Source organism: Laetiporus sulphureus (assembly GCF_001632365.1).
Source record: "Laetiporus sulphureus 93-53 unplaced genomic scaffold LAESUscaffold_67, whole genome shotgun sequence".
NCBI lineage: Eukaryota > Fungi > Basidiomycota > Agaricomycetes > Polyporales > Laetiporaceae > Laetiporus > Laetiporus sulphureus.
In genome coordinates, this window is record NW_024468576.1 from 39,839 (window position 1) to 57,540 (window position 17,702).

At 52.1% G+C, this 17,702-nt stretch overlaps 10 protein-coding genes across 10 annotated transcripts; 7 read left to right on the forward strand and 3 right to left on the reverse strand.

Moving 5' to 3' along the window:
• Nucleotides 1-811: 811 nt before the first annotated feature.
• On the forward strand, nucleotides 812-2,950 carry LAESUDRAFT_752862 (ADP-ribosylation; the record flags this gene model as incomplete). Its single annotated transcript, XM_040911750.1, has 15 exons — nucleotides 812-973; nucleotides 1,030-1,069; nucleotides 1,132-1,324; nucleotides 1,380-1,418; nucleotides 1,477-1,562; nucleotides 1,620-1,667; nucleotides 1,719-1,780; nucleotides 1,830-1,882; nucleotides 1,943-2,093; nucleotides 2,155-2,241; nucleotides 2,305-2,418; nucleotides 2,471-2,537; nucleotides 2,595-2,602; nucleotides 2,663-2,766; nucleotides 2,820-2,950. 14 exons carry the CDS (start codon nucleotides 812-814, stop codon nucleotides 2,708-2,710), a joined length of 1,158 nt encoding a protein of 385 aa, XP_040758773.1. The 3' UTR covers nucleotides 2,711-2,766; nucleotides 2,820-2,950.
• Nucleotides 2,951-3,225: 275 nt separating this feature from the next.
• Nucleotides 3,226-3,920, reverse strand: LAESUDRAFT_664769 (DUF1768-domain-containing protein; the record flags this gene model as incomplete). Its single annotated transcript, XM_040905149.1, has 4 exons — nucleotides 3,226-3,327; nucleotides 3,413-3,654; nucleotides 3,716-3,780; nucleotides 3,835-3,920. 4 exons carry the CDS (start codon nucleotides 3,918-3,920, stop codon nucleotides 3,226-3,228), a joined length of 495 nt encoding a protein of 164 aa, XP_040758774.1.
• Nucleotides 3,921-4,552: 632 nt separating this feature from the next.
• Nucleotides 4,553-5,416, forward strand: LAESUDRAFT_496761 (uncharacterized protein). The gene has a single exon (XM_040902691.1). The coding sequence runs from the start codon at nucleotides 4,764-4,766 to the stop codon at nucleotides 5,214-5,216; it is 453 nt and encodes a 150-aa protein (XP_040758775.1). The 5' UTR covers nucleotides 4,553-4,763; the 3' UTR covers nucleotides 5,217-5,416.
• Nucleotides 5,195-5,796, reverse strand: LAESUDRAFT_731620 (uncharacterized protein; the record flags this gene model as incomplete). Its single annotated transcript, XM_040910077.1, is given in 3 exon segments — nucleotides 5,195-5,332; nucleotides 5,352-5,440; nucleotides 5,520-5,796. 1 exon segment carries the CDS (start codon nucleotides 5,794-5,796, stop codon nucleotides 5,617-5,619), a length of 180 nt encoding a protein of 59 aa, XP_040758776.1. The 3' UTR covers nucleotides 5,195-5,332; nucleotides 5,352-5,440; nucleotides 5,520-5,616.
• A 34-nt stretch (nucleotides 5,797-5,830) lies between these two features.
• On the forward strand, nucleotides 5,831-8,061 carry LAESUDRAFT_731621 (ADP-ribosylation). The gene is made up of 14 exons (XM_040910078.1): nucleotides 5,831-6,087; nucleotides 6,155-6,194; nucleotides 6,265-6,463; nucleotides 6,524-6,562; nucleotides 6,619-6,704; nucleotides 6,761-6,808; nucleotides 6,859-6,917; nucleotides 6,970-7,022; nucleotides 7,081-7,228; nucleotides 7,286-7,372; nucleotides 7,431-7,544; nucleotides 7,596-7,662; nucleotides 7,720-7,727; nucleotides 7,779-8,061. Exons 1-14 carry the CDS (start codon nucleotides 6,052-6,054, stop codon nucleotides 7,821-7,823), a joined length of 1,029 nt encoding a protein of 342 aa, XP_040758777.1. The 5' UTR covers nucleotides 5,831-6,051; the 3' UTR covers nucleotides 7,824-8,061.
• Nucleotides 8,062-8,271: 210 nt separating this feature from the next.
• Nucleotides 8,272-9,029, reverse strand: LAESUDRAFT_664723 (uncharacterized protein; the record flags this gene model as incomplete). Its single annotated transcript, XM_040905145.1, has 4 exons — nucleotides 8,272-8,442; nucleotides 8,500-8,583; nucleotides 8,642-8,732; nucleotides 8,800-9,029. The coding sequence occupies 4 exons, from the start codon at nucleotides 9,027-9,029 to the stop codon at nucleotides 8,272-8,274; spliced, it is 576 nt and encodes a 191-aa protein (XP_040758778.1).
• An 863-nt stretch (nucleotides 9,030-9,892) lies between these two features.
• Nucleotides 9,893-11,156, forward strand: LAESUDRAFT_664729 (Abi-domain-containing protein; the record flags this gene model as incomplete). The annotated part of the gene is made up of 6 exons (XM_040905146.1): nucleotides 9,893-10,192; nucleotides 10,257-10,481; nucleotides 10,532-10,643; nucleotides 10,693-10,773; nucleotides 10,829-10,990; nucleotides 11,041-11,156. The coding sequence occupies 6 exons, from the start codon at nucleotides 9,893-9,895 to the stop codon at nucleotides 11,154-11,156; spliced, it is 996 nt and encodes a 331-aa protein (XP_040758779.1).
• A 560-nt stretch (nucleotides 11,157-11,716) lies between these two features.
• On the forward strand, nucleotides 11,717-12,969 carry LAESUDRAFT_717745 (glutathione S-transferase; the record flags this gene model as incomplete). The annotated part of the gene is made up of 6 exons (XM_040907362.1): nucleotides 11,717-11,804; nucleotides 11,873-11,905; nucleotides 11,961-12,359; nucleotides 12,422-12,585; nucleotides 12,666-12,839; nucleotides 12,895-12,969. 6 exons carry the CDS (start codon nucleotides 11,717-11,719, stop codon nucleotides 12,967-12,969), a joined length of 933 nt encoding a protein of 310 aa, XP_040758780.1.
• A 751-nt stretch (nucleotides 12,970-13,720) lies between these two features.
• On the forward strand, nucleotides 13,721-15,191 carry LAESUDRAFT_731629 (glutathione S-transferase). The gene is made up of 6 exons (XM_040910079.1): nucleotides 13,721-13,837; nucleotides 13,909-13,941; nucleotides 13,996-14,394; nucleotides 14,457-14,620; nucleotides 14,689-14,862; nucleotides 14,919-15,191. The coding sequence occupies exons 1-6, from the start codon at nucleotides 13,747-13,749 to the stop codon at nucleotides 14,985-14,987; spliced, it is 930 nt and encodes a 309-aa protein (XP_040758781.1). The 5' UTR covers nucleotides 13,721-13,746; the 3' UTR covers nucleotides 14,988-15,191.
• Nucleotides 15,192-16,101: 910 nt separating this feature from the next.
• On the forward strand, nucleotides 16,102-17,666 carry LAESUDRAFT_497095 (uncharacterized protein). Its single transcript, XM_040902692.1, has 4 exons — nucleotides 16,102-16,263; nucleotides 16,319-16,444; nucleotides 16,499-17,439; nucleotides 17,491-17,666. The coding sequence occupies exons 1-3, from the start codon at nucleotides 16,245-16,247 to the stop codon at nucleotides 17,434-17,436; spliced, it is 1,083 nt and encodes a 360-aa protein (XP_040758782.1). The 5' UTR covers nucleotides 16,102-16,244; the 3' UTR covers nucleotides 17,437-17,439; nucleotides 17,491-17,666.
• The last annotated feature ends 36 nt before the right edge of the window (nucleotides 17,667-17,702 follow it).

The window sequence follows — 17,702 nt, forward strand, 5'->3', positions numbered from 1 at the left end:
ATGTAAAGATACATTTGAAAGATGTCAAGTATTTCCTTTTAGTGTCTTTCGTGCAAAGCCGATCTGATCTAATAGAGCTTTACTACTCGTAACGTCAGCATGCCACAGGACCGTGCGTGCGATTGTTTCAATCTGTTGCTGATCCCATTCGGTCTTATAACACATTCTGCCGCGTTGTATTCTTTGGAGACAGAAGAGATCATGTGTGCCCATTCACATCGAGCGTTGCGCTTTCTTTTGGGACTTTACTCGATTGAAAGTGCAAGATGGACAATGTCAGAATCTGTCTGCTCAATGCAACGTCCGGAGAATCAATTTCCACCGAACGCTGCAATATCAGACGTTTTCTGCTTATTCATCGCGGCAGTTGTACTGAGCTTCTCGAGCACTCCTTTTTGTGGCAGTCCTGTAGTATTCGCATAGAGGACGCCGAGACTCAGGAATCGGTCCCAAGTGGGGATCAAGCGTTTGAGGGTGGATCTTAGGCATTGTCGTCTGTGTCTGCATCAGGTTGAACATCTTAAGTTACTTTCGGGGATTTGGCAACGCTATCTCGAATCAGAGCGAGTGAACATGATGAGACACAAACGACAATCTGTGAGAGTGGTATAGTTTGCATCAAGCTGATGTACAAAAGCTCTGTCCCGAGCTCATCAGGCTGAGCTCTCGATACCATTGAATCCAGGCGGCTCGGTTGTTCGAGGCAGCTGTAACCGGTTCAGCTCCGTTTGGGTATATATATATTCCCAGGCGCCCCTACCCTCGTTTTCTTCTGCCCACGACAATCACTACAGTCAACAGCAGATTCAACATGTGTCCCGACAGGAGCAGGAACCAGAATACACCATGCAAGTATCCAGGATGCGAGAACACCGTCTGGAAGGACCCGGACGGTTCGTATTCGTCGTACTGTGGACTGACTCATCGCGATGCGATGGCGCAGATCACGAACAAGGACATCCCCAACTGCAAGGTCTGTGCTCGCTGTTGTCTCCCATTTGGCGATCGTGTGAGCCAATGCCCTGCTAGAGCTGCAATGTTCGGCCAGTCTACGTAGAGAACGGGCGTAGTAGGTCTAGCAGGCATGACTGCCACGTAGTCGATGTTGAATATGTGTTATCGCGTTTGCAGAGCACGACTTCTGCGGTCTTCGGTGTGCCAGGTCTTATGGCAATGGCGGACGACGCCGTTCGAATTCCTTGACCAGAGTGCCTGCCGTCTTACCGACCAACAATGGCCGATGCCAGATCCCTGGGTGTGTCAAGCCGGCCTTCAAAAATCCAGATCAGACATTCAGCCAGTATTGTTCTAACGGACATCGGTCGTGAGTATGATGATGCTGCCCTATACACGTCGTTATTTACGACGTGCTCTGACAGGATGGCGGTCACCAAATGTTTCGCCGAAGCTTGTCTGCTGTATGTATTCGTCGTGCAGCAGCCTGCCCTTAAGACAGCTCACAACATCACTTCACAGCTGTGATAAATACCCTAAATCGGTACTGAATGGAAAATTGTCCGATTTCTGCTCGAGGAAGTGTGGACAAGATGCAGTGGCTGATGGTGACTAAGATAATAGCGATGTCAAGGATGGCATTTTTCTCAACATATTGTTTACAGCTCCGCGGATTTTGCATGTTCCAAGTGCTCACAAGATTTACAATGAGGGTATGTCTTCGATGCGAGGTCAGCTGACATTGAGATTGACAGTGTGATCAGTCGAGAAGCAATTCCTTGATGGGTGGAAGCATCCGACTTCGACGAAGCCAACCATCATGAAGGTAAGGCACTCCGCCATCGTGAAAACTATCATCTGATGTGGTCGCGTAGATTTACCGCATCTACAGCGATAAGGATCACAATGAACATTTCTGTCGGTATAGGTATGTTCTCTGCAATGCCCTGACAAAATAGTTCTCCGAATTAATGTAGGATCCCGTCAGATTGTCGGTAGAGCGCAAACGTGGATTAGACGACGGCAACAGCAAGCGGCGCTGGCATGGAACGGTTCGTACCTGCCAATTGGGAGACAACGAGAACTTGAACCTGCGTATGTGCAACGACGACGAGTGTTCGCTGTGCTGCATCATTCGAGTCAGTACATGGCACAGGTTGTCATTTGACCACCTAATACTGACTGCAATTGACGGCACAGTCGTCGTTCCGGCTCGCGAAGTTCGGCGCCAAAACCAACTTCGGTCGCTTTGGAGAAGGCATCTACACTTCCGCCACGTCCTCCAAGGTAAGCTATGATTCTTGCGACATCCTATTGATGCTGATATCCTATTGTTTGTTCTTACGTTAGGCGAACGATTATAATGACGAGCTAGGAGGTTCGCCTTACAGGACTATGCTCCTCAATGACGTAGTTATTGGTAAGACAATCAAGTTGATGCAGGATAACGAAGATCTCAAGGCGGTGCGTTCCAATGCTGCCTGCTGAATGAGCTTATCCAATGTCTGACGTCCAGCCGCCTGGCGACCACGACTCTGTGACTGGCGAGCCTGGAGGATCCTTGAACTATGATGAGTGTATTGGTAAGCATCTTTTGTCCGACAACAGTGCGTGAGCTGATCTGGACTTATGGTTGGCAGTGTACAAGGTGCGGTTCTCACACGCTTCGAATGCACGAATTCGAATCCATGTTTACATCACTGAACAGAACGAAGCCATACGTCCCCTTTTCCTTCTCATTTATCGAATGAATTAGGGCGGAAATGCTAAAGCGCCCTTCTTTACGGAATCGAGGAAGTACAGGGTTTGATGGTGAATTGTGATCTTGTTTCTTGTACGCTTCAATGTTTGGTGCTGAGTTTTAGGGATGTATTGGATATGGATATTGCTATTGCTACGGAGGACGACACGGGCTTGATGCAGATCCGCTACAATCGCTAGGAAGAGCTCAATAGTATGTATGGTCCATGTATGTGGTACATAAAATGTAGTAGAGAAAAGTGCAATCGTGCGCGCAGCAACACCTAGGTCGTAGAACACCAAGTCTTGCGGGCAGGAGCAAACTCGCTGGAAACTCCCGCCAACGAGTCCGCAGCATTGGTACACCATTGGGCCTCCGAGGACTGGTATCAAAGGCACAAGTACCAAGAGCCAGATGCAGACTGCGCTGCGACGCTTATGTGCAAACAAGCCCCAAAGCATACGCTAAACATGACTATCAGCGTAAGGATGAGAATGTGCTCCGATAGAATGCATACCTCCGGAGGGACGTCACAAGCGCGACTTGTTCCATCTGTCTCTGACCCGCATGAGCGCCTTGCCGAGCTCGTTCCTGCCATTTCCGTCCCGACCAACTCCCCAGAATGAGTCGACCTGTAAAAATATATGATGAACATCACGGCCTCACGACATAGTCAATCGATACGAGTCGATGGTCGCCAGAATCGCGATTACTCACCGGACTATCCTCGATCAATTGGCTCTCACCCGTGTCAAGGAGCATGCGGCGAAGGTGTGAGTGTTGAGTAAACTTGGCCTCGAGGATCATGTCCATGATGCCCACGTTGACGTCGAACCAGTCGGAGCGCTGCAGCCTGCGCGACCGCGCGGCTTCCTCCAGGGCGGCGCGTGCGGAAGGGAGCCGACGTATCCGCTCCGCGAGTGCTGGATCTGTGTCTAGGAACTTGTGCGCCTGGAACACTGGGATTGGGAGCCACTCTCAGCATCCGTGAGGAAGATGGAGGCTCGCATTGAAACGTACGATGTTCTGCTGTTGGATAAACCTTCCCAGCAAACTCGACAGGATGAGGAGAGAAATTCGTGAATCTGTGTATACACGTTGGTTGCGAGTGAGCATAGCCAGAACACGGTGCCACTCACTCATAATACGGTTGATCACGGTGGTAGAACAGAATGGGTTTCACAGGCCGATGACTGCGCATACGCGGACTGGACAAATCGTGCATCTCATAGTCGGTCTGAGGAACATCCCGAGCATGTAAATTGCCATATCTTTGGGGTCCCGCTGAGAGTAGGTGGTCAGCGCAAAAGTCAGATCCTAGTGTGTGTGCACTGTTATACCATTGGGCTCTTCGTCCACGTCCATAGGAACCGAGTCTTGACCATGATATGAGTAGGTCATGGGCCTCCTCCACGACCGGACGGGAATGATGCACCAAGCGAACACACAGGTCATGATTGCAAGAAGAGCAAAGACAACGGCAAACATGCGAGCGGTGATTATGATTATATGATGAGCTCTCACACTAGATGATCAAAGTCAAATATATGTCGAAAACCGGACGTTTATTGAATGAAGAATTAAAAGTGGGCCGTGAAAGTTGAGCTCGAAGAGTAGCACGGTTGGGCCGAGGGCTGATCAGGGCCATGCGGGAGGCAATATAAAGTTACTTATTTGGCTCACTTTGTTCACTTATCGTAGCTTGCTGCCACCAAACTCGTAGAGGGCTCACTTGGGTCCACTTGAGGTTTTTCCCACGCTTCACTCGTTCCTTTGTAGCTTGTTGTACCTCGCTGCTCCTCGCACCGCTCTTCCTTGCTACATGTTGCCCTCCCTCGCTTCGTTCTCGATTCCTCGTCGTCCATTATGGCAGCAGACCCATCGCGAGTATGACACACACAGCCTCGAGGCAGCATTTATGTGCATTTTCAGCTGTCCTCCACTCTGTCACATCAGGGCTTTCCATTACATCAAGCCATCATTGTAGTGACATATCACCTTGACTCATATGGTGGTTGAGATTGTCTAGCTGCACGGTAAGCTGCGCGATTCATACCCAGACTTCAAGATGTCCTCCTTGCCTATCGCCTTAACACCCGCGCCACCGAAACGCAAGTCAGTGTTCCTGAGCATCTTCTCGCGATTGGCATCACCATCCTATCACCCTCCATCCGATCAATGTCAGCTCGCGCCATCTCTCATTGAGGTCCACATGCCACCGGCAACACTACTATATAGTACATGTGGCGATTCCATTCGCTTTCGCTCATTTAGCTTCCCTCACGTTCTCTCACTTATCGTCACTTATGCTCGCGTATCCTGCACGTATCGTCACTTACACTCACTTGACAGCGCGTACGTTCACTTATGGCTGCATAGAGTTGGAATTATCCTCTATATTGAGCACTTATTCTCCTGTAGCTCACCATGCAGACACAAATGCACCGGCTTGTTCAAGGCTTCTTCTGCTGGCGCTTCCAGCCCTGCCGCCCTTTCGACCTCGCTCCAGTCACCAGTCTAGCTCGCGATGTGAGTTATCACTGCGATGGGTCACGAACACTCACATTACAGTCAGGCCACCGCGAGACGAATCGTCGCCAAAGGCTACGTAACTGTACATCAGCGTCAGCGCATCACGAGCCATGTGAACATGCCGAGGCGGCGAGCAGAAAACTGGGCGGTTTGACGGTGATGGCGGGCTAGGTAGGTGCATAACACAGCCTTGGAGTATTTACATAGTAGCTGTCTGACTTCAATGTGGCCGATGCATAATGAATCAGCCAGTTAACAGAAGGGTCGGAGAGGAACAAATCTAGAGGATTTACCGCGACTGCTGATGCCTATTTTGCCCGGCAGGGGCCTTGCTGGGGCCACTGAGACTTGCAGGGGTTCACTTTGGGTTCACTTTTGGTCACTTGTACTCACTTGCTCAGTGGGCAACATGCAGGAAGTGTCAAGTGAGCATAAGTGAAGACAAGCGAGAATAAGCGCCCGACGTCGACAATTTCACTTGTGCTGCCAAAATAAGGTTCAAGTGAACCAAAAGTAACTTTTGTAAGGGATAAGTGACTAAGTGAAGTGAAATTGTGAACCGTCGCCATGCGGCAGTTTGATCGCGAGCCATACTAGCTCAAGGGAACGCGCTTCTCCCACGACCCAGCAGCTCACTTCCCCCAGCAGCGAGTCCGACATATCTTTCTCCTGATATCGGTAGCGGTCTGAATAGCTTTTGGTGTGCTCTGACGGCGATGAACAGTCAGAACATATTATGCAGCTATCCAGGCTGCACAAGGACCGCATGGCAGGATTCCAGCGGCTCAATCTCGTTGTACTGTAGTAACACCCATCGGGACGCCATGGCTCGCAATCGCTCTGGGATTCGTTACTGCAAGGTTGTATAGTCCATAAATACATATGTTATGGGAGCCTCACTGACGAGACAAGTGGCGATCGTAACAGAATTGCAATTCCCGACCCGTTTATGTTGAGAATGGCCGTGGTACGTCTCTACCGCTAGGATACCTTCTGAGCGTTTGAGTGCCCCGGTGGGGGACTGAACATCCGCACAGCTCACGACTTTTGTGGCAAGCGCTGTGCGACGAGCTTTCATATGGTCTCTGACGAGCTTCACGATCAATTCGAGCGTCTTGCACTGTCCCCGGCCGCCAACAAATCACAGGTTCCCTGTAAGTTCCCGAAGTGCCGCAGCCCTGCGTTTGTAGGTGCGGACGGGACATCGAGTGGTTACTGCTCGAACAAACATCGGCTGTACGTCTCTGTGTCGCGATGGCCATTTTTGATAGTGACGACTTAGATGTAATATCACAGCGAGGCCGTCAAGACCGGCAGAGCGGAAGCCTGTCTGTTGTAAGCACTCTCGTCCTTGATATCAAGCACATCTCAAGCCGACTATATGCTGCTAGTTGCTACAAGTGGCCGAAGGCCACCATCGAGGGTACATTGTCCGATTTTTGCTCGAAGAAATGTGGACAAGACGCAATCCTCAACGGTAAAGGCATATAGCGTTGTTCCGACTCGTTGGAAAGTAACGTGAAAAACCTCCAGCTCCAGTCATCTTGAGTGTTCCAATGAGCCAGATCTCTTTCAAAGACGGTATGAAGTTGGTTGTGGAAGCGGTTCTGACTTGTTGACGTTGCGTGCAGTTAAGAAACAGTTTTTGGATGGATGGAAACATCCTACGGCAAAACCTACCGTTGTAAAAGCAAGCGTACACACTTCTTATGGCAGCGTAACCCACTGACGCGTAGCAACAGGTCTATAAGATCTACAGTGACCAGAACCACAACAACAACTTCATGCGCTACCGGTAAATATTCACCACCCTCTTATGCACATGGATGACTGAAGCGGACCGGGCGGATTAGGCAATCTGTGGAAAGACGCACAGGTCTGCCAGGTGGGAATAGCAAGCGTCGCTGGCACGGTACTGTCCGAGAGTGCCGGCTGGGAGACAGCGACAACGACTTGATGCTCTGCTCGATCGGAGGCTGTTCACTTTGCAGCATAATCCGCGTAGATATCTTTCTATTTTCATTTCAAGCAGGTTGATAAAGTCTACTTTGTCCGCAGTCATCGTTCTCCCTTGCGCAGGCTTACAAAAGGACGAACTTTGGCCGATTTGGTCATGGAATCTACACCTCGGCGACGTCATCCAAGGTTCGTTTTCACTGAATGACAAGATCGATTGGTGGCTCATCATTGCATGTATCGATAGTCGAACGATTACGTAGCTGAGCATGGAGGATCGCCGTACAGGGCCGTTCTTCTGAGCGATGTCGTGTTGGGGAAGACTATCAAGCTCACGACCGGCAATACGAGCCTGAGAGAGGTGAGCAACTGAGCCGGCTTCGTTGGCCATGATTGATTTGACTCGGTTCAGCCACCGCGCGGATATGATTCGGTCGTGGGCGAACCCGGGGGCGATTTAAACTACGATGAGAGCATTGGTGAGTTCTGGCTTGTTGAGCTCACTGTTCTGTGATGCTGACAGTGTGTGTCTGCAGTGTATAAGGTGATGCACCGCATACATGCTGTACCGATGCATACTGATGACTTTGGCTAGAACGAGGCGATACGCCCTTTGTTCTTGGTTATCTACCGTTCGTGAGCTCATCGCCCTGAGGAAATAGGGTTCAAACGTTCATGTTTCAATGTTCCCTGCCTGGATGGCAATGTGTAAAACCAGTCTGTAAGTTGATTTCAGGTGCTCTTGTTGCTTGTACGAATTGCTATGCAGAGATTGTGACGATCCTGTTGCTTCGCTCGATGTATATACGTGTACCAATCGTTGCTCATGCTCATGATACAAATGACAAGTTGAACTGGCGACACCATGTTCGATGAGCAAGAAGCTTTTGTGGCAACTGATACCTCGAATGCTTGAGTCCACTGATTGCCACGGTGACAGTTGCTGACTACCGTGATGAACTGAAGCTTTGGCTCAAGGTAAGATTGCGCACATCCTACTGTCAATGAATACTCGAACAGTGAAGCGACTTTCACGACTCTCTGGTTTTCTGTGGAACTGGTATATTAGGTCTAGTATGTGCCCTATTTCATGCGGCCAACATCAGCTTCCGTTCAACCACCAATGCCGAGAGGAGAATTTGGTCAAAGAGTCGGTGGCCGTCCGGGAAGACAGTAAGAGTGGCATTTGGCAGTGGTGGTGACGCATCGAGTGGGGGAGGGACGAATGACGCCAGCTGCGAGGAGGAACGATCGGAACACTGAGAAACCACGCGTATGAGATCGTTTACGTAGCGGTACTATGGAAGAGGACGCACGACACACATTGGCGAGCCGTCGTCCAGTATCGTGCGACAGTCCCACCGAAGCTCGACATTCTCATGTCGCCACCTGAATTGTCGCTGGAACATTAACAAGGTGAGCGGGATCCCAATGGGGAGGTGCCACTGTGTCGCTCACAGGAGAACGAGGATCGCTCGAGAGCATATTCTTGAGCCTCGTCGAATAATGCCCTATCGTCACCGTCGCGCGCTTGTGTGTGATGCCCATCCTACCGAGCACGAGCTAGATGAGATACGCTCGCATCAAGTCGAACCCCGCACAAACTCGCGACTCACTCAAACTCGCCAATCAGCTCGCCCTCCGCATCAGATCCTCGGTGCACTGAAGTGATGTAGGACAGTGGGGAAAACGGATTCAGGTTGAGCTTCACGGAGATGAAGTAGAGCGCGCCACGGCCGGGGTCGACGGAACGCGGGGGCACGAGGAGCATAGACTCGGAGTTCCATGAGATGAAGGTGTAGATCAATGGCTGCGTGGGTCGCTCGATATGGAGATACCTGATCATGACGAAAAGTCAGCAGAGCACTCAACGATATGAATTGCACAGGTGCGCACCGTGGTGGACGAGAGACTGTTGGAGTCCTTGATGCAAGGGAAACCGCTCGGACGCTGGACGTACCAGCATTGGCCCTGTAGCTGATGCACATCCTCAATCGCACCGACCATCTTGAACCGACAAAGCCTGTTTACATTGCACTCACTCGGGAAGCGTCTCGACCGTTTCAGTAGGAGAGTGCTCATCGCTGAACGGATCTGTATGAGGGCGTGAGTTGCAGGCACGTCGAGCACTCGGATTGAAAACCCGCTGCGTACCAGAGACTTGGCTGGTGTCGATTATCATCCTCTGTTCCACGACACGAACTGTCTGACATGCTCATATACTGCGCATCAGAAACAGATGGAGGGGCTGTGTCGAACGCGCTTGATCATGAACGTCGAACGTGACGACGCGCCCACAGGCGACTTCACCACCAGCCACTACGACGTCGACGGCAGAACCACATTCATCCAGTCCATCCAACAATCGCTAGTGGCTGGTGACTGCCAGTACCTGAGCGTGTTCTTTGTTGCCTTGCGGTCAGGAACTTCGAGGCTTGTGAAGGGGATACAAACAACAACTCGGTAAGTCCTGTCAACCTTCTCTTTATTGTCTGAGTTTGACACGGCGGCCAGTGAGGAATTGTACGTCACAGCGCGAACGAGGCAGTAGAACTAAGTATGTGGCCTGTTTTGCATCCACGCCAATCATGCCGTGGCCTCAAGGTGGTCTAAGGTTTCACTCACCGACTTGGCTATATATTGTGGGGATCCAGCATCACTGCGTCGGCCACTCTAGACTCACATCCTCTAAGGACCAAGCAATAACTCATGCCGCTGGTCTTCCTTAGCCCGCCGATCTCCATCTCTACCGCGCACGCACTCGCCGCGTTCTTCGCATGCTCATACGTCGGTTCGCTGTACATATCAAAGAACGCGCGTCTCGTATTCAAGAACGTGAGCACAAAAGGACTACAGAATGGTCAACAACGTGCAAAGGAGGATGACGAGCGGTGGCGCGATGACCCGGACGTCATTCGCGCGAGGGTCGTCGCGGCCTGCCTGAGCACCGTGGCCAACTGCACGGTCGTGCTCTGTGTAGTGTGGAGACGCCTCAAATGGCAATGGAATGTACGTTGGTTTGCTCACTGTGCCGATGGGACAAGCGTGGTTGATGACATGCCCTCCCAACAAGGATCTTCCTACTGCCCTTGAGACGACGGTGATGCGCCTCGGAATCGACCGTGCCCCTACGCTCGCCCAGAACGTCGTTCCCTGTCTCATCACGCCCGTCCTCTTTCTCGGCCCCCTTTATGGAGCTTGGCTTGCGGGCACGTTGCCGCTGCAGCGCAACTGGAGCTGGCGCTGGAACGCGCTTCCGGTCTTTTCGACATGGCAAGGCCTGCGTAACTACATCTTCGTGCGTGCCTAATTGAGTTAGATGTTCTCAATGCTCACTCATGTGCGCAGGGCCCGCTGACGGAGGAGGTCGTATTCCGCGCATGTACGCTTGCCGTATACCACATGGCGGGCGCTTCGAGGCGCAAGATGATTTTCCTTACTCCGCTGCTCTTTGGATTCGGTGTGTTCACCTTTACTGCGGCTGTCGCTCCTACTTACCCCTGCGGCAGCGCACGTACACCATGCATGGGAGATCTTCAACCGCTACGGTCGTGGAAAGGCTGCTGCAAAGCGCGCCCTCCTTGCCACGAGTGAGTCCCGTCGCGCTCTCTCGCACGCAGAACACTGACTTTCCCCGACACGCAGCCGTGCAGCTAACGTACACGTCGCTGTTTGGATTCCACACGACGTTTCTCTTCCTGCGCACGGGCTCGCTGCTCGCGCCTCTGTCCGCGCACATCTTCTGCAACTTCATGGGCCTCCCACAGCCGAACGTAGAGCTGGCACGCTTTCCCGCTAGAAGATACGGTAAGAAGTCTTAACCAACTGAAGCGAGCGAGGCTCATTGGGATTCATAGCGATCAGAATTGCGTATCTCCTCGGGATTGTGGGATACATCTGGACGCTCGGCCGGTGGAGCCACGTCGATGACTGCTTGTACTGGCCGGTCGAGGGAGCAAAACTGTTCTACTAAATTGTGGACTTGGACTGGGATTGTTTTCTCGGAGCGTCTTCTTGCGGAACAGTAGGATGGATTTGGTTATTTTGTACAAAGATTTATTCATGCTGTGTTCTATTAGACTACAGGTATATCGACCTCTCATGATGAACTGTGACTCTAACAAGATTCCGCTCTCAATTGAGGTCTGCTCGAGCAGCACACCAGCATGCGCGTATAAGGTACTATCGAGTTTAGGATAACCGAGCCGAATTACCAAGCTCCCCGAGGTCACGCTTGCCGGTGGTGGCCCACCCATGACTTCAAGAATTCCTGCTGTACTCACCTCTTCGGCGATGACGCCTTCGCCTATTCCTATGCTCTCATCTCGTTTGTAATCATCTTGGCCGCTCACGATAGTGCTACTCCCAGATGACTGTTTATAAACGTGAGATAGATGTTCCTGCCTGTTCGCCATTCTCACCCGTTCTTGAACCTCCGTGGTCCGAATTCTTTGACCTAACACCGAACCACGGCAGGGACGCGTGCGATAAGCACCAAACACGTCTGCAACGAGAGCGACGTCAAGAGAAACGATGTCTGACAGCAACGGCGCGCCCAAGCGCAAGGTCACGTCCTTCCACAACTTTATCGAAAAGGGAGGCAAGTTTGAACCCGAGAAAGGTACGCGATCGCTCGCGAGACAGAAATTCTGACGGGAGGTTGATGGTTGGTGCGCTCCGTTGCTGCAGGGCGATACCACCTCTATGTCGCGTATTCGTGCCGTGAGTGGAAGAGCATTGCGGAAGTTGTGGTCGTACTTAATGGCGCGTTTACCAGCATGGGCTACGCGCACCCTCATCATGCGCCAGCTGAAGGGCCTCGAGGACATCGTCGACATCAGCGTCGTGTCCCCGCGCATGGGCCACGAGGGATGGCCCTTCGCCAAAGCGGACCCCTTCCCCGGCGCGACATCCGATCCCATCCACGACTCCGCACACATCAAGGAACTCTACTTTCGCGCAGAGCCCGAATATGGGGGGCGGTTCACCGTCCCTATGCTCTGGGACAAGAAGACGGACACGGTCGTGAACAACGAGAGCAGCGAGATCATCAGGATCTTCAACAGCGCGTTCAACGAACTGTTGCCGGCGGAGAAGGCGCAGCTGGATTTCTACCCGGGAAAGTTGAGGGGGGAGATCGATGAGGTGAATTCGTGGGTGCTCACCACCGTGAACAGTGCGTCGCGCGTAGTCGTCTTTAACCTTTGAGGACACAGCTGATGTGCTGTTGCTATGTAGGCGGTGTGTACAAAGCTGGCTTCGCTCGTACGCAGGCCGCGTATGAAGCTGCCGTCATTCCACTCTTCGAGTCGCTCGACAGGCTCGAGAAAATACTCACAGGCAAAGACTACCTCATCGGCGACCGCCTCACCGAGGCCGACGTCCGCCTCTTCCCTACTATCGTGCGCCCCTCCCTCCTTCATTTCCGCCCATATACTCACTCGCCGCCCTTGTCCGTGCTCGTTTCTTCGCGTGCCCGCAGGTCCGTTTCGATCCCGTCTATGCCAACCAGTTCAAGTGCAACCTGCGTTTGATCCGTGACGGCTACCCGGCCCTCCACCGCTGGCTCCGCCGTCTCTACTGGACCAATCCTGCATTCAAGGACACATGCAACTTTGAGCACATCAAGACGAACTATTACTGGTCGACTCACTTCGTGCGTCTGCAGTTGTAATGCACCGCGAAGTTAATTGCTAACGTATGCCGTGAAGGAGCACCTTAACCCCACTCAGATCATCCCTATTGGCCCGGTGCCGAACATTCTCCCCCTTGAAGTGGCTGCATAAGCCCTATGAAGGAGTCTTGGGCCCAGGAGAGCGCGAATAATCCGTGAATATTCAGTGCGACTCGGGCGGAAAGCGTGTGTACACGAGATGTAGGAATATATTTTCTCGAATGCAGGACATTTAAGCGCATTAGAGGAAAATGCTCCTGCATGCATGAAGACGCAATAACGCAGGTAGCCTCATCAATAAGCCTCTGTAGAGAAAGACAACCATTTCTCTGTGCTCACAGTGCAGGAATTTAGGGCCAATGCCTGACGAGCTTTTGTGTTTGTGGATACAGAGCACCTTGATGATCCGCGAACATGTCCTGCGTGATTCGCTCATTATACATTCTAATGTTGGCTTGTTCCTATGTGTACTGCAGGTTCAGTGGATGCTGTATAATCTTTAAAGCGAATGAGGGATAGTCGACGTCGAAGTAGATCAATGAAACCTCCGCCGCGCGAGCGGCTGGTGAGCAAACTGCTCGGTGATGACGCCTGCTCTAATCATACTCGTAATCGCCCTGACCGCTGCCTACTCCAAACAGTCATCTGCTTCACAGACGACCCACTATGACCGCTCATAAAGCGCACGGCGCGCATGCTCCTTTCTCGCAACCTCATCCTTCGTCTGCCAGTGCGTGCACGTTCTCATCGCGCTGTGCTCTCCGTCGCACGCTCTGTCCACTCTCTGCGTTCGCATCACGACTCCAGCATTAGGTTCAGGCTAAGCATCCATTCGGAAACACGAGCAATGAGCACTAAGGACGTCTCCCACCAAAGCGATATTAACAAGATGACGACCGACAGTGACGGCTCCTTCAAGCGTAAGGACTCATCCTTCCGTAGCTTCATTCAGAAGGGAGGCAAATTCGAGCCCGAGCAAGGTACGCTCCCACCGCAAGGCGGACGCCCGGACATGCGACAACTGATCGATTTCTGCGTTCTACCATCGCAGGCCGATACCATCTCTACGTCTCGTACGCATGCCGTGAGTATCCAGGCGTATATGCATGCGTGTCGCCCCTGACCGCTCATCCACCAGCATGGGCGACGCGCACTCTGATCATGCGCCAGCTGAAAGGCCTTGAGGATTTCATCGACGTCAGCGTCGTCTCACCGCATATGGGCTCCGACGGCTGGCCCTTCGCCACCGCAGATGCCTTCCCGGGCGCAACCCCCGACCCGATCCACAATTCCGCACACGTCAAGGACCTCTATCTCCGCGCGGATCCCGCATATGACGGCCGCTTCACCGTTCCTGTGCTCTGGGACAAGAAGACGGACACGATCGTAAACAACGAGAGCAGTGAGATCATCAGGATCTTTAACAGCGCGTTCAACGAGTTGCTGCCGGTGGAGAAGGCGAAGTTGGATTTCTATCCGGAGGAGCTGAAGGCCCAGATTGACGAGGTGAATGCGTGGGTATATGATACCGTTAACAGTACGTCCGTGTTTCGTAGTCTTCATGCCGTTGTGAGATCCTGAGCCACTGAATCCGTGTAGACGGCGTGTACAAGTCTGGGTTCGCGCGTACGCAGGCCGCGTATGAAGCTGCCGTCTTCCCTCTCTTCGAGTCGCTCGACCGGCTCGAGAAGATGCTCACCGGTAAAGACTATCTCATCGGCGATCGTCTCACCGAGGCCGACATTCGCCTCTTCCCCACCATCGTACGTCCTTCCCCTCCTATACTTCACGCGCATATATCCACCTATCGATACCTTGTATGTGTCCACAGGTCCGCTTCGACCCGGTCTACGTCGGTCACTTCAAATGCAACCTCCGCACGATCCGCGACGGCTATCCCGCGCTCCACCGCTGGCTCCGCAGGCTGTATTGGACGGTCCCCGCGTTCAAGGACACGTGCAACTTTGAGCACATCAAGACGCATTATTATTGGTCGCACCCCATGGTACGTGCGCCGCGTGTCCGGAGGGAAGGATACTGACGATGCGATGTGGATGGTAGATTAACCCGACGAGGATCGTTCCTGCCGGTCCGGTGCCAAACATTCTCCCGCTTGAGGGGAAGGCGTAGATATTCTGTTTTGCGGTTCGATGTCGCATCCTGCGAGCAGTCGGGGTTTGTAAAAATAACCGCCCGTTTCCCAGTGTTTATGTTTTAGTCACCATATCCCAAGATGCTTCCACCAGCTGTGATCATGCATCCAGTCACCACATGCATCACTATATAGATAACCCACAACCAACATTTGCATCCACGGCCATAGGACTCTGAAAGCACCGCATCCCGTCCGATCTGCGCAGTTAACCAGAGTGCCGCCCAGTTAGTACCATGGTGGGGGACCACACGGGAATCCTGGGTGCTGTGGTTTTTGCCCACGCACCAGACATGCATCACTTGTATCATATCGATGAAGCATCGGATTTCAAGTGCCGTCGATTAATCGTTGGACATTGACGTAATCTGATCATAGTTTCAAGCTTAAGCTCTTTGAAGTACGACCCATCCATATCTTCGTGTTGAAGTCTGTAGCAGCTGATGGCCTTTGCGTAGACGCTATCTTCGTTTCCAACTGTTGTGGCAATGCACACACCATGGTTTCTGTGCTTACGGAGCGCCCGTTAAAGCATGACTTCTGATAGCTGTCAAGCGTTCGGCTCACGCCTTGCATCTCGTCAATTTCATTATTTGAGTCGCTTGTTTCTCAACAGTATGCTGACCATCTTCGCTACACTGACACTGCCACTCCAAAAATGCCATCATCAATGTCCATAGTGGGCTTATTTGTTTCTCGTTCCTTGTCGCGTTCACGGATGATCGCAGCACTACCTCGTGAGTGTCGACCCCGTGCTCCCTCTACGTTCCGCGGGCCGCATTTTCAGATGTTTAAAAGTAATCCTGCTTTGTCTGTCCTAGCTCACCCCCATCCACTGTTGCGATTTGTGATTGGAGGGCCGCCTTCGGCGTCGGACCACCGGTTCGTTTATCCTTATACGGTATCACTAATTCCTACTTTAGCAAATGCTTTCCCCACTCAATGTTGAGCTCCCCAACGCTCATTGCCCTTCACACTCTGGACAGGAGGCATATATATATTCGTGTTGAGTACGCCGGATGCCCCAGAGGCTTTTACCCTGGTGCATCCGCGTACGTGGTTTTACCCTTAGCCCCGCTCTATACAGATGTACTTACTGGTAGCACAGTGACGCGAAAGTACGCGTCACTACAGCCCTCCGGTCATCCATTGCACCACCGCGCCGAAGCGCATTATCCACTGTCATCAGCTGCTCATCGAGTCACATTTTCGCTCCGAGTCAACCGTCTGCAGCTATGTACGCGGGAGAGGATGGTATGTCTAGCCTCATTCTGTCCAAGCGAAGTGTCTCTCATGATCAATACTGGAGACAACAAGCAGATTGTTTCTTCAAAGCGTGTTCCTCCCCCGAATGAGGTCGAGAACAACGCCATCGCAATAATCGCTTCCAACAAAGCTCAACCGAGGCCGCTAGGGCCAGCGTGTTGTTACGTGAGTAAGCACATAATTTCATGCACGATCAACATCACCCACTGATTGACGATACTAGACGACAAGGAGCGTCGTGTCTTACTCCCTCGGTACCTGTATGCCAAAGACATCTATGGTCGATACCTGCGCGTTCAAAAAGCTGCCACCCGCTGGGAACTCCTGACAATCGCGGCTACGGAACCGAATGCCGACTGCATCTTCGAATCGACACGTCGTGACGATGGCAAATACAACTTCAAAGGGAACAACGGCCATTATTTCAACCATTACTCTTTTTTTAGCGAAGACCCTGACATTCTCACTTGCGACTCGACGGATTCGCACGGTGTGCCCATGAGAGTGGTGCATGAGTCCGGCGATCAAGTACTACTGGAGCACAAACAGTGTTGGTCCTCTGCAGACAAGCACACCAGGGGCGGTGTGTGCCTCTACCCGTTCATCCAATCGAACTCGCGCTACAACATCGTCGCGGCGGCCGTACGCAAGACGTCGATCCTTGACATCGAGTATAACATCGCCAACGCCACCGTCACCAACGTGCCCACGGTCATTCTCGACACTGTCTTGGAAAACGACACCGACGCGCCCGTGTCTAGGACTGTTCCGTTTTCTTACAACCGGATGGTCGAGGGCACTTGGAATGACGACCGAGGCATCATGGTCGGGTTGGGCGTGACGTTTGTCATAGGTGTTCCGTACGTGGAGAACGAGAAGCTGGACATAGCGGTCAGTCCTGCAACGCAGGCGCATGTTTGGGCGGGCACGGAAGGTGTCTCGGCAACGGTGGGCGATGAAATAACAGTCGTTGTTCCTCCCAGGAAGAAAGGGATCGTCGAGGTCGTGCTTCGCAATGCTCGCATCAAGGTTCCGTTCAAATACAAGTACAAGTCGGAATTCCTCGATGATCGGATTCAATTGGAGGAAAGGACCGGAATTTACAAGAACGTGGATATTTACGGGATTGAAGTGAAGATGAGCAATTGGGAAGACTTATAGATGGTAAGCAGGCCACGTAATCGTATCACGATGGTGTTCTTATGCGAAATGCAGTGACAACAGGATGTAGAGTGTGGAGGGAAGACGCGCGAGAATTCTTTGCGTGTAAATCAGGCATTCAACTGCCTAGAGTTCTTGTCTATCATGATATTCGTGTTCTTGTACTCTTCACGTGGTCGTTTGGGCATTCAACGTTCTATTGCCGGTGCTTCCTATTTCCATCTCGTACAGATCTAATTTTGGCGTAGGCAATTCCAGCTTCAGAG